Below are 16,725 nucleotides of genomic sequence, written 5' to 3' on the forward strand. Positions count from 1 at the left end.
TAGTTACAGCCCTGAGGATGTCACATGGGCCACAGCTGGGTGCTGATTGGGCCACAAGTGTCCCATGGTTTGAGAACAGAGTCAGATGAACACTTAAGAAATTACCATTCTGTAATTGTTTAATATTAGCTCTATATCTCAACAAGTGACTTTTAGGGAAATTCTAGCTGTTTGTATTAATGTGTTTTTTTTCTTATGTTCAGATACAAAACCATCTACTTAAATCCACATCAAATTAGCATATTAGGTTAACTTGCATTTCTTAACTTCGTCAGCTGAATTTTGACCCTTGAACAAATTTGCATATACCCGGATGAAGCAAAATGTGTATGCTAAAAAGGCTCTTCATTTGAAATAGTGACTTGTTAGTGCAGGCATTTAAAAATACACTTACCTGGGCGAGAAGGAAGCTTTCCCAGATGAGTTAGACAAGAGCTAAGTCTTTCACATCCATTTTCCTAACGTGGGGCCTCTATCTAGTTTAAAAATAAAATTCATTAACAGGTACTTCTCCCAATCCTGATGTTGTATGCCAGAGGCTTCTAGACATGTCTTCTAATTAAACACGTGTCCATCCATGTGACAGCTGGTATTTGGTCAACCTTAGTTCTGGCTGGAGGGCTTTGAACACTGCTTCCTTTATGATAGCTTCTTGCTGATCCTGAGTTGGTTAGAGGATTTAGTACAAATCCTTATGAAGTGGAGTGAAGGAAGCTGGTAGTCAGATCTGTGTCAGTGCTCTGAGAAGCCTAGTCCCTGCCATCATAAAGTGCTTGAAAAGGTGAGGATACTTTAGTGTCTACTCATGTGCTGTCCCTTAGTTGTGCTTCGGAGCTCCATTTTTTAAAAAAAATTAAAAAAAATTTTTTTTTTTTTGCTGCATTAGCCCACATTTTGTGTTTGACAGATTTGAAAGCTCCATATCCTAATTGCTGGAAAGAGAAGGATCTTGGGCCTAAATCTACACTAGAAACTTTTGCTGGCATAGTAATGTCGGTTATGAGTGTGATTCTTTTTGGCATTCTTTCTGTGCTGGCAAAAATCATAGTGCAAATGATTATACTGGTATAAAAGTGCTTTTGCTGGCATAAAGGAAAGATGGTTTGGTGATTAGGGCACTAGCATTGGACTTGGGAGACCTGCATTCAATTTCCTGCTCTGCCACAGACTTCCTGTGTGATCTCTGGCGAGTCACTTAGCTGCTCTGTTTTCCCATCTGTAAAATAGGGATAAAGTTGGGTACCTCCTTTGCAAAGTGCATTGAGATCTACTGATAAATGTGATAAGAACGGGATATTAATTTCACTCAGCTGCTGTTTGGCAAAGCTATGAGGAGCCTCAGAGGTACTGGAGCAGTTGGCTTGCAGAATTGGGAAGACAACACTGCTTTGTGTACATGCAGTTCTTATTCAGAAGACTTTCTTGAAGGACTAAACTTCATTTTTAAAGCTTTAATTTTGCAGATATTGGCTTAGCCTCTCCCCACATTTCCAGGAAAACCTTCCAGTTTATTAATGGTGAGTGGGCAAATGGATTTGTTAGACACTCGGTACATAACCATTGGGGGCAGGGGGAGGAGTAATTCCAGTGCCATGTTTTGTTATCTTATAAATAGATATATAAAATTATGCTTTCTGCTGCTCTTGTAAATTGCAGAGCAGCAGACAACTTATTTAACTTGAATGTCGTTCTGGCTTTGCTTACAAGTAACAAACATGTTGGGTGAAGGTAAAGTAAGAATGCTTCTGTGCCTACAACACAGTTCTGAATGTTGGGAGACCTGGATTTTATCTGAGTGAGACTTTCTGCCTTCCACTCCTAGAACTTCTAAAATAAGGTTCTGGGTTGCAGTTTAGATGAAGTAGTTGGTCTGTCCGACATAGTAGCATAGCTCAGACATGGTTAGTCCCATCTACTCTACAGGATGAATGTGTACTGCGGCTAGGTCCTCAGTACGTGTTTTTTCAGGTAGTTTCTTTGTTTGCCTCAGGTTCCTGCTTGTAAAATTAGAATATTTACTTGCCTCACAGGGATGTTAGCCTTTTGAGAGACATGGAAGGAAAATGCTAGAAGTGTGAAGTAACATTAATACAGCAATTCACAGTGTACAAAATTGCATCTTTTCTGACTATGACCAGATACGTAGTAAAAACATAAACCGGTTGGACCTCATTTTTGATATTGAAATAGTGGCTCCTCCTTGGCAAATATTTTATTTATTCAAACTACTACTATCAAACTGTTTTAAACTTCTATAATAACAGGAAATTAAAGTTTGTTTATTGAATATTAGTAATCTGATTTTTACACTTGTAGTATTTTTTTAACATGCTGCAACATGATGGAATTATTTGGGTTGGGTATGTGTAAGATAACACCAAAACACTCTGGTATTCATTCCTGTGGGCCAGTAAGACCTAACTGTCAGAAAGGATCCATGTTTACAGGATAGTAGTAATTGGTTCAAAAACAGAAATTGACTCATACTGAGCTTTGTAATGAAGAGAATATAAAGTGATTACCAAGCACTGCTACAGTGAAATAAGTTTCTATAGCAACATCAGATGCAATACAGGGTGCAGTTATGCTGGCTGCTTTGTAACAGAATTTTCCCCTCACAAATACACTGTCAGATTAAAATGCTATATTTTATTATAGCAATAGATAATATTGAAATCTTGAGTGCTGGTTTTTCTGGTAAATTTCTGTTGTGTATTCCCTTTTTTTAAATCATATCTCAAAGTTTTATACCTAAACTATGAGCTCTTTGTGGCAGGGACTGTCTTTACTGAATGTCTGTACAGTGCTTAGTACAATGGGGCCTTGATCTTTGATTGCTGTTAGGTATTTCTTCAGTACAAATACATAGTTCAGTTCCAACTGTGGGGAGTTAAACTTGGTCCGATTTGAAGGAATTTGATCTTGCAGTCAGTTTGCAGATTTCCCATGTATTTTTAGTGAACTGTATATCTTTGTTTATGATGGCTGATATAATGAATTAATATGGCTTTAAAAATGTTAATTATACACAATGCTTAATTACTTTTTTCTGAAATGTCAGGATATCCTTAAAGAGGGAAATATTCTTCTTCATTATGCTGCTCAGTTTCTTTACTTTTTAAAAACTTCAGATGAACTGCAATTTTGTTTGCCACAGGTATTTTAAAGAGCTACAGACCAGTAGAATATTTCTAATATCTGGATAATTTTAAAATTAGAGTAGAAGAAGTCTTCTAGCACCAAAATTGCATTCTAGCATACATATTGTTCCTTAACAAATTATCTTAATTTTATGCAATATGTAACTAAAAAAATCAATTTTGCTGGGGGGGGGGGGGAATCATAATGAATTTCTCATACTTCGCTATTGGCTTCTGCTTGATCATAGTCTCCAATACATACCCAGTCTGTCTCTTTAGGATTGAAAACCTCTAACGTCCTGATACTGCTAACCTCCCATGTGGGGAGTTGCATATGTTTCATAAAGCCTTCTTTTCCTGGTATCCCAAGAAAGAGAACAGCATGTTCACTTCCTATTGAAATGTGACTTTTTCTAAAGTTTTAGAGGAGAAATAAACTGGCTTGTAACTATCAACGGCTTAGTTTATTAACTAAACTTTGCACAGCACAGGAATGAAAATGTGTATGTATTCAGTTCAGCACAATTATGCTAAATATAATGCTGTTTGGTACTATATGACGAGCTTAACAAAAGACAAGTTGTACAATACAAAATATGCAGTGGGTGTAATCTTCTTAGAAGATGGCAGATGGTCTTCAGTCAATGGGATTGAGGTGAAGATGTAGCATAAATTTGATTTCAAAGATGAGCAGACGCCATTGAAAAGAGAAGACTGGAAAAATTTGAGAATGACATGAGAAGATGAAAGGGAGAATTTGTATGAGAGCTAAGATAGCTAAAGGGAGAACTATTGATTGTACAAAGATGATAATAGTGTGGCTGAGAGGAGAGGACTAGTCCAACAGGTTAAGTAACTTTTGTGTGGGAAGGAGATCTTCATAGACTAGATGCTTTGTGAAGCAGGCTGGTGGCGTTCAGTCTGTGGGGTAGATGATCATAGAATATCAGGGTTGGAAGGGACCTCAGGAGGTCATCTAGTCCAACCCCCTGCTCAAAGCAGGACCAATCCCCAATTAAATCATCCCAGCTAGGGCTTTGTCAAGCCTGACCTTAAAAACTTCTAAGGAAGGAGATTCTGCCACCTCCCTAGGTAACACATTCCAGTGTTTCACCACCCTCTTGGTGAAAAAGTTTTTCCTAATATCCAACCTAAACCTAATGATTGTCATGCTGAAAGTAAATAAGCACCATTTCCAAACTGCTTCATAGTTTTCTGGCAATATAAAAGCAGTTCAGCTGCCTTTGTTTAAATGAGAAGTGCAACTTGTCAAAGGCAGCATTCATTGCCAAATCTTAACAGTAGTTGTAACTTTCCAACTAGTTTTACTTGCGTTACCAGTAAATCTCTCATACTAATGTGGGGAGGATGAGCCAATTTAAAATGTTGGGAATTAAACTACTTATTTTCACATGAAAATATTTTCATGTCACTTTTGTTGACCCAATGAACTAACTAGTCAAGAATATTTGCAGAACTATATCAGAATACTTGGTTTAGCTGGGGTCTGTTTGACATTGACTTATTTTCCATAAATCTAGTTCATCTTGTTTGTACAGTACCTTGTTCACTGTTACAAAATACTTTGAGAGAGCTGGCACTTCTTCCATGGAAAGAGAGACTGGTATAAGTGTAGGGGGTTGCATGAAAGAAGGTACGACTTTAGGAGTGGGAGGAGACTAAAGGATCCATTGAAGGGTTGGGTGGAATATAGGGAGTAAGAGTAGGGTGAGAATTAATACCCTCTATTTCAGAGAGGAGAATCTGCAATACCCATGTTAAGTTTCTGGCTTTTGGGTAACAGGGAACAGAATTAAGATGCAGTTTAAACTTTAAAATTACATTTAATCTTATTGATCAAATTACTGTGGAGTAGTCTAGTAAAAATTTCTAAATCTGTCAATCTACTTAATTGGCTCACAGAAATGGTATACTTTCCTAATTGGAGATTGTAAATGAACATATTGCAGTGTATTCCAAGTATTTAAATAATGGATGAATGATGCTCACAAGTCTATTTTAATGATACATGTGGTTAATTGTAAGCAGTACTAGTAAGTGTAGTTCATACTTCCAAACATCAGCTGACACCTGTAAATATTCCATTGTAGTGCTGTCTTCTCATTTTATGACAATCTGTAGCTTGCTTTATACAGCTCTGATTTGGATTGTTTCCTACTTCAGCTGTGTTTTTACGTGGCTACAGCAAAAAAGTGGCTAGTTTAGGCAAAAACAACAAAAAAACCTCTTCACTCCTTTGTAACTCAAAAGTCTGCAGACATTTTCTTCAGACTTCCCATCAAATCACTTAAGCAGAGACTAAGGCTGTCTGCACTACCGCAGGATTAATGCTGCTGCGATTGATGCACCGGGAGTCGATTTGGCGGGTCTAGTGAAGACCCACTAAATCAATGGCAGAGCGCTCTCTGGTCAACTCCAGTAGTCCATTGGGAATGAGAGGAGTAAGGTAAGTCAATGGGAGAGCATCTCCTGTTGACCCAGTGCGGTGTAGACAGCACAGTACGTCGATCTAAGCTACGTTGACTCCAGCTACGTTATTCACGTAGCTGGAGTAGCGTTACTTAGGTTGACTTACCGCGGTAGTGTAGACATAACCTAGGTGTGGAAAAACATCAGTAGAAAAGATGAATGGTTTAGAATTCGGAGCATGTGAAAAAAGAGGCAGGGGCTGTAATAGAAACTTTCAATCTTAGCTGTAGAAACTGCTATAATTATGAATAAGACAACTTTGCTACTATATGTAGTTTATTTAATATTTCAAGAGATAAAATTGAGGATATTGGATTTTTTTGTATGAAGCAAAACTGAAACTGTTAATTCATCTCAATTTGTGTCCATACACTATAGTCTGATACAATTGCATGAGCAATTAATGCTGTTATATAATCCAGTGCATTTGACGTTTAGGTGACACCAGACCTTTTTGGTCTCATACTTTCACAATGAGGAGTGGAAACTGTAACTCTTTAATTTAAAATTCTACTGCTTCTGTGTTAAATCACTGTCTATCCTACAATATCAGGCTGAGTTTATAACTAGTTAGTGGCTTTGTTGGCTCCAAACATAATTTGTTTCTGGGCCCACTGGCCTGGTCTATGCTGACAGTTCTCGGGAAGTCTCCCACTGGTGTTTGGAACAATGGAAATGCTAATGTGAACTGGCTGCTGACTAGAGTTGTGAGACTTTTTTTTCTGGGAGAAAGAAAAAAATTATTTTAATTGTATTACATTAAATATGTAGAAACAAACAACTTGAAAAGATTGGTAGGTGTCTGTCAATTAGTCTCTGCTGACTTCATCTCTGAAACAAGTCCTTTGGTTATAATGCAACTGGAGTTTTTAAAAATTCCTTGGAAGACTTCCCAAGGCTAGATACAGCCTATTCTTTCTGCAAGGCCAGCTGCAGTGCACCAGGGATCTTTTAAAATCTCCCAGAATCCACTGTTTACTGAGCTATGCCCGGATATGTGGTATAGATATCTGGAGAACTTTGGACCTGATACTGCTAGAATGGTGCTGTAACAGTGTGGATTCACTGAACAGTTTGTGCTTTAACTGATTCTGTAGAAGGTTCAATTGAAAATGGATAAAATGTCTATTGTAAACATGGCTTTGGAAACTGCCACTCTGCCATATTGCAACAGGTGCAGTCAGCATTGGCTCTCAGTGCAAAAGGTAGTCTTCTTCTGTGAAGGTCTTCAGAACTTTAGAATTCACTCTCCTTCACCCCTTTTCCTGATTTCAAGTAAGCCAAGTTTGTTAACCTTTGTGTTCTTCTGCACACCCCTTCCCCTTTTCCCAGCTTTTAAGGGGAGGAAAAAGGGTAAGCTAAGGGTTTGTAGGTTTGTGCATATCCCGAGTGTTTTTTTCCTCTTCCAGTTTATAGGGAGAGAGGTTGTTTTGATTTTTGTACCCTTACTATTTGGTAAGGCTGATCAGAGCTTTGGATAAATGTGTTCCAATTTTTATACAAATTGAAAAAAATATTTAGAATTGTTATGTTTAGACATTTAAAAAACAAACCACAAGTCTTCACTTTAGGTGCATAAAATTGGGCACGTAGTCTGAATTTTTTTCAGAAGTGTTGAATACCCACTGACTTCAGTGGAGGCTATGGATGCTTCAATCCTCCTGGAAAACTAAACAATTCTTATTCCTATTCCTATGCCTAACTATAGATTTATGTGCCCAAGATTCTGGCCTTAAATGATAGAGCCATTATGAGTTTTGTCTTATTCATCCGGCAGGCTATACACTGAAATACTTCTGAAAGTGATTCTTCACTTTCAAAGCACGTATGGTTTTTATACGTGACCTAAAATGAGATACATAAAAATTATGCAAGTTTTATTGAGACCTTGGGAACACAATTTTTTTCTAATCTTATTAGTTTTGTCAAAAATGAACAAGCTAAGCCTTTGTAATGAGATGGCCTGAGACACTTAATTTTGAAATATAAAATTAAGAAAGTGACCGTGTCTCCCAGTTTTACTGGGACAGTCCCTGTTTTTATATGATTTTGCAGGAACTTTTCAGCACACCTGAAATATCTTGATTCTGCATTTAATTAATAAACATCTGGTTTTGACGATCACAAAACTGTTAGTATCTTGCAGGGTGAATTTTGATTTAAATCATGATTTAAATCACTAGTCAGGAAGACTCGGTTTAATCATGGATTTCTACGTAAAAGTGCATTCTTGTTGGTTGTTATAACCTTAATACAGTAACTCCTCACTTAATGTTGTAGTTATGTTCCTGGAAAATGCAACTTTAAGTGAAACGATGTTAAACAAATCCATTTTCCCCATAAGTTCTAATGTAAATGCGGGGGGTTAGATTCCAAGGAAATTTTTTGGGGGCAGACAAAAGGCATTATATACTGTACTGTGGTTGGGAAGTGCCCCGGCTTACCCCACACAGGCACAGCTCGCTGCAGGCAAGGATGCCGGGAAGCACCTTCGCAGCAGCAGTGGCAGCTTACCTAGAGAAGAACAGGCGCTGACTTTGCTGGGGGATGCGCTCCTGGCCCGCCTCTTCCTGTCCCCACTCCACTCCACACCCACCTCTTCCCACCCCCACTCCACCTCCTCTCAGGAGCATGCTGCATCCCTGCTCCTCCGCCCCTGGAAAGTCCTAAGCACTGCCAAACAGCTCTTTGGCGGCGCTTAGGACTTTCTGGGAGGAAGGGGGAGGAGTGAAGACACGGCTCTTTCCTGCACTTCCCCCTCACTTCCAGAAAGTCCTAAGCGCTGCCAAACAGCTGTTTGGAGGTGGGGGAAGCATTGGGAGGGAGGGGGAGGAGGCGGAGAAGAGGAACTTGTGCAATGCTCCCTTGTAAAGTTGCTGCTCTTCCACAAAATCTTACAAGCAGTGGACAGAGCAGGCAGCCAAACGACGTTATAAGGGAGCATTGCACAACTTTAAACGATCACGTTCCCTTATTGAGCAGCGACGTAACTCTGAAACAACGTTAAGCGGGAGGACGTTAAGTGAGGAGCTACTGTACATATTCTTCACAACTCAGAAATAGATGTAGGTTTCATTTTTAGACTGTACACACTATACGTTTTTAAAGTGATTTATTTTGAAAACTTTTCAGATGAGTTTTACAGCTATAACCAATCATTCATTTTCTGATATTTTCATTTACCAAAGGTAATTAAAGCAGATATTCACCTCCCAGTGACCTCATAAATATCTCCAATTCAACAGATTAATCATTAATATTTGGAAGATTTTCTTACCATGCTGTATTAGGAGGAGAACATCACCAGACAGACATTTAAATTGTTTTATTTAACTAAAACAAAGTTATGTATTCTGGATTTTTTTCTTCAACAGTAAACATAATATTTTAACAAAATAAGAATATGAATTTTTGAATTCAGTTAAACATTCAAGTTTTTTAAAATCAGGTTTGTTTTTGTTAATTGTTTTGAACTGAAGTAGTTTTTTTTTTAAAAAAACAAAAATTAAATCTACTAAGTCAGCCAGGTCAACATGAGAAACTTAAAATATTGGCTTCTGCAGCTAACTCAATCATCTTCACCTTCGTTTTCCTGTTTGTTCGTAATCTGGAAAAGAAAAACAAGCTTTCCTGCTTTTTCAGGTCCCAAATGATTTCTCAATTTGGAATGAATTAGTCCAAAGGACGAAAATATTCTTTCTACACCGGCAGAAGAAGCTACTGCTGTTAAAAGTGAGGTTATCACTTCAACAGTCACTGAATCCAAGTGCTTAAGTGACTTCCACCAGTTCTCTGGTGTGACTTTCTTTAAAACATCAGCAAACATATATTTTCTTGAATGGTTTTTATTCCCAAACTGGGTCTCTTTTTGGCCTGCTGCCATTATAGGTTTTCCCTTCTAGTGGGAGAATGGTATGGTAGATCTCAAATCAATGAAGGCTACACTCAGATCTCAAGACTTCTGGAATATGCTGCTCAAACAGTTTCACTTTTGTTTCTACTGCCTGTCCCTTCCTTCTCACATTTATCTGCAGACTTCTTCTCCTTGTCCAGATCTATTCCACCCCCAACAATCTTCTATTCATTGAACTTTTTGAAACTTTGCACTTTTAGAGAGAGGTAAGGGATTGACTGTGTACACAAATTTGCGAGGAACAACAAGGATGAGGTCTGTTATTTCTCACCTCTATATATTTATTTATTTTATTTATTTAAAACCGTTTTTGCTAACAAGCATGTTATTTCTGGAGACACACATTCACAGTTTGAGAACTGCAAAACTAAGCATCTCTGATGGTATCTTCTAGACTGAGCACTGAGTTCCATTGGGTAGATAGAAAGATTAACCTAAATCTACACAGAAGCCCCTGGACCCTCATAAGATTGGGTCCCTAATCCATGAACTATTGGAACTTATTTACACAGTGCTGGGAGAGAGCTTTCCCAGCGCTCTAAAAAAACCACCTCCATGAGGGGCGTAGCTACCAGCGCAGGTGCACTGTCTATACTGGCACATTACAGCACTGAAACTTGCAGCGCTCGGGGTGTTTTTTTTTTCACACCCCTGAGCAAGAAAGTTGCAGTGCTGTAAAGTGCCAGTGTAAACAAGGCCTTAGGTAGTTATTAGGAAAAAAATGTAAGGATAGTTAAATTCTGGAATAGGCTTCTGAGGGAGGTTGTGGAATCCACATCCTTGAAGGCTTTTAAGAACAGGTTGGACAGACCTCTCTCAGGGATGGTCTAGGTTTTTGTTCGTTCTGCTCTGTTGCAGGGGGTGGACTAGATGACCTCTCAAGGTCAGCCCTATATTGCTATAATTTTATGAAATGAACAAGAAAGGGCCCAAGAAGTGCAGAGAGTCTCCTCATGTTCATCTTCCAGGGAGCAGGGTCAGCTCTCTTTCACAAGTAACTTATGACTTATACTCCCCAAATTTAACTCATTTGTGGTTAAGGAACTGACAAGTATTTATTTAAAATAATAATAAAGACACTTCTTTCATACACCTATTTTCTCCACAACTTGTGCAAGAGCTGTGAACCTCAGAATCTAATGGTAAGCACCCACAGAGCGAAAGACCGAGAAGGAATGAGAAGTAAGTACAGTGATCCGTACCTATGGTCACTATTGTCCCCCAACTCATCACAGGAAAAAAAACAAAGCATTTCTAAAAAGATTCTACTACTCAGGAAAGCTAATCCAGGCAGAGGTGTCCTTCCTGTTTGTTTCAATCTTCTGATGCTGATTCCTCCAAGGAGGGGCAGGTCTAAGAAGGAAGCACAAATCCAGATTTTGCAGGTACAGGAGTCCTTCAGTGTCATCCTGCAAGGGAAGGGCAAGCTTCAGAAGAGGAAACAGGAGGGGAAAAGAAGAACTCTTCCAGTTAGAATTTTTCAAATCCGTGCTTGAGGACAGCTTCCAATTTAGATCTACCTCCTGAGAAAACTTCTAAGACTAAGAGGAGGAACTAGGTCAGAAGAATGACTACACCACTCGGAAGTGTTATCCCTCAGATCCAAAACAGCCATATATTGCCCTCAATACAGCCTTGATAGATGTGATCAAAGAGGAATGGAAATCCCCAGAAAAAAACAAAAAGACCAAGCAAGGTTGTTAAGCATTTCAAGTTCCTGAAAAATCCCAGACTCAAGAAGCAAATGTTTAATGTCCACGCTGGTGACAATCAACGAAGTACACATTCTGTCATTATTTGAAAAATGGGAACTTCCTCTTCCCCATTTGTCGTCTTGCTTGTGGATGTGCTGTAGTTGGCCAGAAGTTGCACACTAGAAATCTCCAGTCATTTCTGTGTCCCTGTATCATCACACTTTAGTTCACTTTAGTTTAGGAGAGTCCAAATTCTTGGAGCCTAATACTTTCTAAGATAGTACTCATGGTTCAGGAATTAATTACCCAGAGCCACAGTGGACAGAGTAGTACTTGCATCCAATGCCAAGTTTAAGAGATGAAGGGCACACACAGATAAATTCAATGGAGGGAATTTGGATGGAACAGGAGAAGAAACGGTGTAAACAGGTTGGCATTCAGGACAACTGTGCCATGAATTCAGAGCTCTCTCCCCATAGATGAATATGTCCCATATGGTAATGGTGAGGGACAACACTACTACAGTCGCCTACATCAATAAACAGGATGGGACAATGTAGTCATCCCTGCTTAATGAAGCCCATCTTTGACATTCTGAGTGGAGGAAGAACCTACAGTCCCTCAGAGCTCTAAATACTGGAGAAAAGAGGAAAATGGTTGCCAGCTGGCTAAGCAAAGGACAGCTACATCAAGCAGAGTGGAGTCTGAACCCAGAAGCTTCACTTTATAGTGAGGAATTTCAGGGTCCTTTCAAACTTGTTTACATCTGTAAGGTCCCCTCCTTTCCCTCCTGAAAGAGAGATCCAAAGATAGTAAGCATAGGTGCTCCTTGAGGTGGCCAGTAGCCCTCCTGTATGCCTTTACTTGTTTCCCCCCCGCTACTCAGAACTAACCAGAAGACAAGGAGGGAGAGTGCACTGGTGGTAATAGTGGCTCTGCATTGGTTGAGGCAGCCCTGGTTCTCTAGTCTTTCAACATGACTCAGTCTGATCCCACTGTCCTCCCTTTTAAGACAGGATTTGCTTTCTGTGGGACTGATGTATCAGTCAGAGTACAGAAGACTAACTGTATGGCTTTTGAATGGTCTTGTAGGAGACATGGGATATACAGAAGCTGTAATCTCCACTCTGCTGTCATCTAGAAAAGCTTCCACAAATTCCTTCTATTCTGTGAACTTGGTGGAAGTCCAAGTGGCGGTGAAAGAAACATTGCTTTTCTCTGAGTGGATAAAAATTAATGAGAAAAACAAACTGATTTTATTAAACTGCATTTTTTAAATATAAATGTTTTTCTTTTTGAAAATAACAAATTTAATTTTGAAACTTGTATCCAATGTTAAGGCCTAAACTTACTATAATTTTACAATAATTTAAATTAAATAAAAATAGTTAAGCAGTACATGCTTGATGCCAAAGTATTAGTCAAACCACTGAACCTGGTAGAAGTTGCTGAGTATGCACCTGGAACCAGAGTTTACTGAAGTGCTAAACCAGCTTTGACAGCAGATGCTTCTTCTGCAGGTGCATAAAATGCTTTCTTCGTTTACTGAATAATTAGTTCATTCAAAGTTGAGAAACCAGGTGGAAGATGAAAAAGCAGAAAATCTTGTTTTCCTCTTCCAATCTCTGAATAAAAATAAAGGTGTGAGAGGATGAGATCTACTAGGTCTAAAACCCTAAAGGGACATGGTGACTAGAAATAGTTCAATTCACTAACTACAGATGTTTCCTTTGTTTCATAAATCGGTTTTAAATACAAAACGTGTTTTTATAAACTTAGTTTTTTCTGCTGTATTCAGCACCTTTAATGTAGTTTTTATTTAAATAACTGTTTTGTGTGTTTTGATTGAATTCCAGCTTCCATCCAAATGCAACTTGACATGGATCATGAGTACATTAATCTAATAAATAAGAAATTATCATTTGCCATTTTCTAAGATAATTTAAGAATCTGAATAATGTTTTACTTTGTTAAACTATATAATTGCTTAAATGTGTAAAGATAGTGGTATCCTAATTAGTAAAAAGTTCTAAATTTAGTGTAAACGCAAATCAACATGGCTTTTATGGTTACTAACTGGTGAGAATCAATTTTCTTTAGGAAAATAAATACAAATGCAAAAGATTAAAATCAATTATTTAAATTAAGATTTCCTACTTCCTGCTTTAAATTATGGTTAAAATTGATTTAAATTACTTTGATTTTAATAAATTCACCCTGTTTTCTCCTCTGCCATCTGTTTGCAGATTTTAGAATTCTTACAGGAAGGTCTGATCAGGGATTTCAGTGTCAACATTTTAACATTGAAACAAATGGCTGCACTATATAGCATACTTTCCTCCAAAGGCCAGAAGACTATCTCTTTACCTGAGATCTTGAGCATTTCCTCAGAGCTGCATCTTTACTTCATTCTCCTAAGATTAATCAAACGGCATCATGGGAGCTCAGTTTGGTTGTTACTGCCCTGATTCTGCATTTCTTTGAGCTCCTTGGGAAAGTACCCATGTATTTTCTCTCCAAGATGGTTTTCTTGATAGCAGTTACTTCTACCTGGAGGGTGTCGGAGGTAGGGGCCTTCCCTCTTGAGGAACAGTACTGCACATTTCACAATGATGTGGTTCTCTGAACAGACCTGGTCTTTGTTCCAAAAATTAACTAGGTTTTTTTCACAGACCAAGAAATGGTGCTTCCCTCTTTGTCCAAAACATCGTATCCAGCAGAGATGCTTGGACATACATTGAATGTTTATAGATCCCTCAATATCTACATCAATCACACACAGGCTTTTCACAAGTCCAGTGCTCTAGATATTCTCTACTATCAGGATATAAAGAAAAGCATTGAAATCTACTATTTCAGGTGGTTGAGATGGTGCATCTATGAAACCTATAAATCAGTCTGTCTCCAATAACCAACAACATAACCCACGCTTGAAAATGGTGGTGGCCTCTGCAGGGTGGCCACCTGGTTGTCCGTTCATACTTTCTCAATTTTACAACTGCATGTTCAGGTATCTATGGGTATCACCTTCAATAGAAGGGTGCTACAAGTTACCCTCTCCCAGTAGAGGAGGAGGAATTTAAACACAACCATACCCATTTTAACCCCCCCCCCCCCCAAAGGGATGCTGCTATAAAAATTCCATCAGTTAACAGATGCATGGACCTTGTAAATGAAAGAGGATAAGAATTTTATTCTTAGTTATAAGGCCTAAAGAGCTGATGAAACTGTTCCACCACCCCACCCCACCCTCAAAGTTTGGAGCTGGATTTTCCATGTAAAATTGGAAAATTAAGGCCTCGTACATCAAAAGGGTACAAGCCCTTTTGGGCAAGTCATATAACTACAACATATACCTGTGCCAATTCAAATATGAATATTCCTGTAGTTGCAAGTTCTGAACCTTCTAAATACCTGTCTTTCCATGGTCTGAAGGCAAGCAGAGTGTCACTGAAACAAGTATAAAGGGACAGCTGCTTTCCTGTCAACTTGAAGCCCCCAGCTGCATCTGACTTTGAGAATGTGGTGTGATTTCACATCTTAATTGAAGGCATAGGTGTGCTGAATCTCTAGCATGGACTTCCTTCCTCAATTGTTCTCTATGCCCGCTGAATGTAGGGCGAGCAGTAACAGTCTTCAGGAGAAATTGAGGTTTGATATTGGGAAAAACTTTATAAGGATAGTTAAGTTCTAGAATAGGCTTCCAAGGGAGGTTGTAGAATCCCCATCATTAGAGGTGTTTAAGAACAGGTTGGACAAACACCTGTCAGGGATGGTCTAGAGGTATATTTGGTCCTGCCTTAGTAGAGGGGGCTTGACTAGATGAGCTCTTGAGGTCCCTTCCAGATTTACATTTGTGTTCTATGGTTGCTCGACCAATGTTAGTTCTTGAACTGAAATGGGTGTAAAGAGAAGGTTTTTTTAAAAACAATTTAAAATTGATTCTTTCAGCTGCTCTTCTTTCACTGTTGACTCTTGTAATATAGCCAGAGAACAATGAAATGACAATACGTCTTCCAGGACAGAAAAGAGACTTTAGGGGAGACAAATTAAATAGTTTCAATGTCTCCAGTCTGTTACGTGGAAACTATTCCATGCCTTTAACTTTCTTTGCCAGTCTGAGCCCTTTTATTTACCAAGGGTCATGGGGGATCCATTCCTTCTTCCAGAATAAATGTTAAGGTTCCAGTAGTCCAGGCAGCATGTGTATAGACTATATGAGCTGCTTATTATACAGATCAATGATAGAGAATAGTCTCCTACAAATATCTCTAAAAAAAACCCTGTGAATTATTTGTATTGCCGTAGTGCCTCAGAGCCCAAATTGCAGACAAGGACTCCATTGTGCTAGATGCTGTAGAAACACAGAACAAAGACCGTTCCTGCTCCGAAGAGCATACAATCTTAAGTGTAAGAGAAGAGGCAACAGATGAATGCAGACGTGACTGAGTACAAGTAAACAATGTGACAGTCTTTGTCGGCATGGTAGCTGTGGTCTCAGCACAGCAGCAACCAAACTATTGTCAAGTTTTTTGTAGGCATCGCAGCGAAGGAGGGATTTGAAGGAGTGTAATAAGTGAGTTTACAGGGAACTGCTCCCAAGCACGTGGGGCAGAATGTGAAAAAGCATGAAGGTGTTAAATTTTCAAACAAGCAATCTAGTTTCTATATGATTTTATAGCAGGAGCAAATATTGAAGGAGTGCATATAAGGAGTTCAAAGTGGCTCCAGAGTTCCCTACTGTAGACATGACATAAGAGACCTGGTGGCTAAAAATGTTTCCTGTGCTGTAATCTGTACCACACACAACTCTGCCTAGCAACAAGTATGTGGGAAAGCTGTTGCCAGAAAAGTTGGTGGGGGGAAGGAGACATTTCCCCCGTCCATCGGCGCATTCCTTCTCAGAAGGAGCCCGGGTGGAAACGTGACTATTTAGAGGCTGGGGCCTAGATATTATTCTTTGAGTGTCATTAATCTTCATGTGGGATGTAGTGTAACCACAATTGGTGGACATTATTCAGTATTTAGTAAAACTGAAAGACATATGTAATAAGCTTCTTGGTGTGTGTTAAATTGCTGAAAGCATCTCACCTTTTGTTCACACAGCAATGGTAACTTACTAAAGCCAAATTGATTAATATTTAAAGTTGCTTTATAACTTAAGGTTTTTATCACTACATTTGTTAACCATTGTGTTGATCATCTTGCTACATACAGCAAACTTGTTCACTAATAGAATTTAGTTTATCATAAAAAGTGTATACATAACAGACTATCTTTTTGTTTTCATTGCTCTTTTTGCAGGCTGCTGACTTGAGTAAACCAATAGACAAAAGGATATACAAAGGAACGCAACCTACATGTCATGACTTCAATCACTTAACAGCCACAGCAGAAAGTGTCTCTCTACTAGTGGGCTTCTCTGCAGGCCAGGTGCAACTTATAGACCCTATTAAAAAAGAAACTAGCAAATTATTTAATGAGGAAG

The 16,725-nt window shown here is 38.8% G+C and overlaps 1 protein-coding gene across 7 annotated transcripts in view; it reads left to right on the forward strand.

The window, feature by feature from the left end:
- Nucleotides 1–16,725, forward strand: part of WDR20 (WD repeat domain 20) — a 73,260-nt gene that overhangs the window by 14,714 nt on the left and 41,821 nt on the right. For 6 of the 7 annotated variants that reach the window (XM_074956256.1, XM_074956258.1, XM_074956260.1 and 3 more), the window contains exon 2: nt 16,542–16,724. The exons of the other annotated variant lie outside the window; for it this stretch is intronic. In XM_074956256.1, coding sequence (XP_074812357.1) covers nt 16,542–16,724 — 183 coding nt within the window. The remainder of the gene's footprint in view (nt 1–16,541; nt 16,725) is intronic. 7 annotated transcript variants of the gene reach the window in all.

Source organism: Natator depressus, chromosome 6, assembly GCF_965152275.1.
Source record: "Natator depressus isolate rNatDep1 chromosome 6, rNatDep2.hap1, whole genome shotgun sequence".
Taxonomy (NCBI): domain Eukaryota; kingdom Metazoa; phylum Chordata; order Testudines; family Cheloniidae; genus Natator; species Natator depressus.